This window comes from Neltuma alba, unplaced genomic scaffold (assembly GCF_004799145.2).
Source record: "Neltuma alba isolate B1F8T4 unplaced genomic scaffold, ASM479914v2 tig00006230_pilon, whole genome shotgun sequence".
Classification (NCBI taxonomy): Eukaryota; Viridiplantae; Streptophyta; class Magnoliopsida; order Fabales; family Fabaceae; genus Neltuma; species Neltuma alba.
Window position 1 is genome coordinate 19,194 of NW_021634395.1, and position 3,427 is coordinate 22,620.

At 35.1% G+C, this 3,427-nt stretch overlaps 1 protein-coding gene across 2 annotated transcripts; it reads left to right on the forward strand.

Moving 5' to 3' along the window:
• Positions 1-588: 588 nt before the first annotated feature.
• On the forward strand, positions 589-3,123 carry LOC114749928 (receptor-like protein EIX2). 2 transcript variants are annotated; one of them, XM_028938467.1, is made up of 2 exons: positions 589-2,219; positions 3,009-3,123. In XM_028938467.1, exon 1 carries the CDS (start codon positions 931-933, stop codon positions 2,194-2,196), a length of 1,266 nt encoding a protein of 421 aa, XP_028794300.1. In that variant the 5' UTR covers positions 589-930; the 3' UTR covers positions 2,197-2,219; positions 3,009-3,123. The 2 variants fall into 2 exon arrangements, with proteins under 2 accessions (XP_028794300.1, XP_028794299.1); XM_028938466.1 differs by having other exon boundaries at positions 3,023-3,123.
• The last annotated feature ends 304 nt before the right edge of the window (positions 3,124-3,427 follow it).

The window sequence follows — 3,427 nt, forward strand, 5'->3', positions numbered from 1 at the left end:
CGCCTCTCTTCTTGGTCCACTCTCCCAGATTGCTGCCAATGGTATGGAGTTCTGTGTCATACCAACAACAGAGTCGTTAACCTTGATCTGTCGGACGACAGAGACTATTATGTTGATCCAATAAGCAACAATCATTCAAAATTACTGAGAGGTGAAATCAACTTATCTTCTTTACTTGCTATTGAATCTCTCGAAGGGTTGTTTTTGGACGGCAATGACTTTGAACGCATAAGCATGGCGCCTATCAATAATTCTGTTGCAACTCATACCCATTTGCTACCCAATTCTTCTAAGCTTTATTATCTGAGTTTATCATACAATATTCATCTCCACACTGATAATCTTCATTATTGGCTCTCTCGGCTTCCGTCCCTGACAGGTCTCGCCCTCAGTGGCATTCATCTTCCTAGTGAAACCAATTGGGTTCAATCATTGGCCTCGCTACCTCTGGAGAATTTAATTTTGCGTGATTGTAATTTGACCACCTCTATTCTGTCTTTCCAGCATGCCAATTTTAGCTTACTTTTTATTCTTGATCTTAGTCTGAATGATTTTACATTTGGATTACCTAATTGGTTGTTCAATCTTAGCGAAGATCATCTCGACAGTTTTTATCTCAGTCAATGCAATTTGAGAGGTCAAATTCCAGATCTTTCAGGCTATCGAAATCTGTGGTTGTTAGATCTATCGAAAAACCAACTCAAAGGGTCAATACCTGAGTGGCTTGGCCAGCTTGATAGCCTAACTATCCTTGATCTATCTAATAACTCGTTTCACAGTTCCATTCCTTCTAATCTCCTAAACGCATCAGCTACATTAGACTATTTAGATATTAGCTTCAACGACTTGAGTGGTCCGCTCCCAAAAATTCTTGGTCAAAATAAGTCTGCCAACTCAATTAGACGGGATAACCCGTATTTGAAAATATTTATGTCGTCTAATAAATTTGAAGGAAGGCTTCCTCGAGTATCAAATTGGGTCCAAGCTTTGGATTTATCTTACAACTCTTTCTCGGGACCTTTATACACTTTATTGTGTCACTCTGAGACTAACCAGACTGATTTGGAGTATTTGGACCTATCAAATAATTATCTCACTCAAGAACTTCCAGATTGTTGGAACAATTGGAGATCTTTGTTTTACATATACTTGGGGAATAATCAATTGACTGGTCGAGTTCCACCAATGATGGGTTCATCATTACCTGACCTAAGGGCATTAGATCTACATAATAATGGCTTTTCTGGTGATATACCTTCGACTTTCAATAATTGCAAGTCTTTGTTGCTTCTCAATTTAGAAGCAAACAACTTCTCTGGAGATATACAAGCATGGATGCCCCAAGATATATCAATTGTAAAATTGAGATCCAATCAATTCACAGGGAACATTCCGCTACAACTATGTCGTCTCTTTAAATTGATGGTATTAGACCTTGCTAATAATGAGCTTTCAGGATCAATCCCTCACTGTCTGCACAACACGACCAGTTTGTCTCTCCGTGATCTTGAACATGTTTTACACGTTCAACCATCACATTATGAATTACCAAGTAGAGACGAATTCATGAAAATTGATTTGCATACAAAGGGTCAACAATTAGAGTATCAGAAAAATCTGAAGTTGGTGAGAAGTATTGATCTATCAGCTAACAGGCTATCGGGAGAAATTCCTATGCAATTGTTCAAGCTCACCGAGTTACAATCACTGAACTTGTCCTACAATTATTTGATAGGAGAGATACCAAAGCATATTGGAGAGATGAAAAATCTAGAATCTCTTGATTTGTCCCACAACAATCTTCATGGGAATATTCCTCAGAGCATGTCCGGTCTATCTTTTCTTAGTGTTTTGAATCTATCATACAACCATTTCAGTGGCCAAATTCCACTGGGCACTCAGCTTCAGAGTTTTGATGCATGGAGTTACGCCGGAAATCCTGATCTTTGTGGGCCTCCTCTTCAAAAGCACTGCACAATACCAGATAACACAGAGAAAGTTGAAGAAAATGAGGATGATGGTTTTTTGAAGTCATTGTATCTTGGAATGGGAGTTGGCTTTGCTGTAGGATTCTGGGTAGTTTGTGGTTCACTAGTCCTGAACAGAGCATGGAGGCACTCTTATTTTCGATTTTTTAATGGTGTGGTTGATCGAATCTATGTTATTGTGGCCATAAAGCTCCAAAAATTCCGCTGAATGGGAATATGCTGCAACTCCAGGTTGGTTATAAAGTTATACTTCTATCTATTCGAATCTAAAGTTATTTTTCATAATAACTTTTATTTCCACACAAATTCATCAGTAGTGTTGTAATGATTTCATTTTTCTGTTTGTTGCTTACTAAATCAAAAGCATGATGCAAGTTAAGGCTCCGTCCATGTATGAATGCAACGACTAATTTCAACTGTTTAAAAGAAATTAAGTTGTTGGTCTTTTATTCTAAAACAATTAAAATGCCCAAATCAATCTTTAAAATATTTAAGTGTCCTTATATCATGTTCCTCATTTTTCAAAGGCAGAATTATATAATTGGTTCTTTAACTTTATACAAGACTTTAAGTTGGTCCTTTAACTTTAAAAAATATATTTTTAACACTAAAATCGTATATGATAATTTTTTCTTTGTAACAATCATAGTTATTAAACTTCGTATATTAACATTTAAGAATGTTATTTCAGCATTGAAGATCTCAATATCATCAATTTTTTTCTTTGTTAAAAGTTTTAGGGTTGACAAACTAAAAATATAATCTATAATGTTAAGGTACAAAATTAAAATCTTACATAAAGTTAAAGTTAAAGGACCAAAAATATAATTTAACTTTTTTTAAGAGTTGTTGATGTTTCAAAACAACATTTAGATTTATGATCCAAAAGTTTAGATTTTCATTTTCTCTTTACAAGTTAATTGTCATTTTAAAAAGAAACTCACACTCAAAAGATCTTTTTCAGTTCTGATTGTGGCAAAGTAAACTCATATTATTCATGTTTGTTATTCTAAGCAATAGGTGGTTGATTCCAGATTTTCAAGACTCGCATGAGTCCCAGAAGATTCGGCGCTTAAGCCCTTTGATCAATGGAATTTTAGATGAAGCTTTGATAAATGACCGCAACTTCAATAAGTATTCACAAGTTTGGGGCTGCCCAAGTTTGGTGATTTTCAGTAATATGTGTGTCTGTCTCTGTACTTGCTGCTTGATTTGGTAATTTACACAAATTTGGTATGTCGGATTTTTCTACGATGTGGTTTCACGTTCCTAGTCAATCTTCCAATTGTGCTATTTTTTAGTGAAAAATATGATTTCAGATATAATTTTGATTTGAAGTATGCTATTCTTGTTATGATGTTCATGATTCGTAGAATGTGACATATAATGAGCCTTTAAAGTTAAGGTTAATTGCTAGTTCTAAATTAACCGCAATTATG

Excerpts from the sequence above, each read along its gene's own strand:
- LOC114749928 (XM_028938467.1), top strand. The coding sequence starts at position 931 with ATGTCGTCTAATAAATTTGAAGGAAGGCTTCCTCGAGTATCAAATTGG.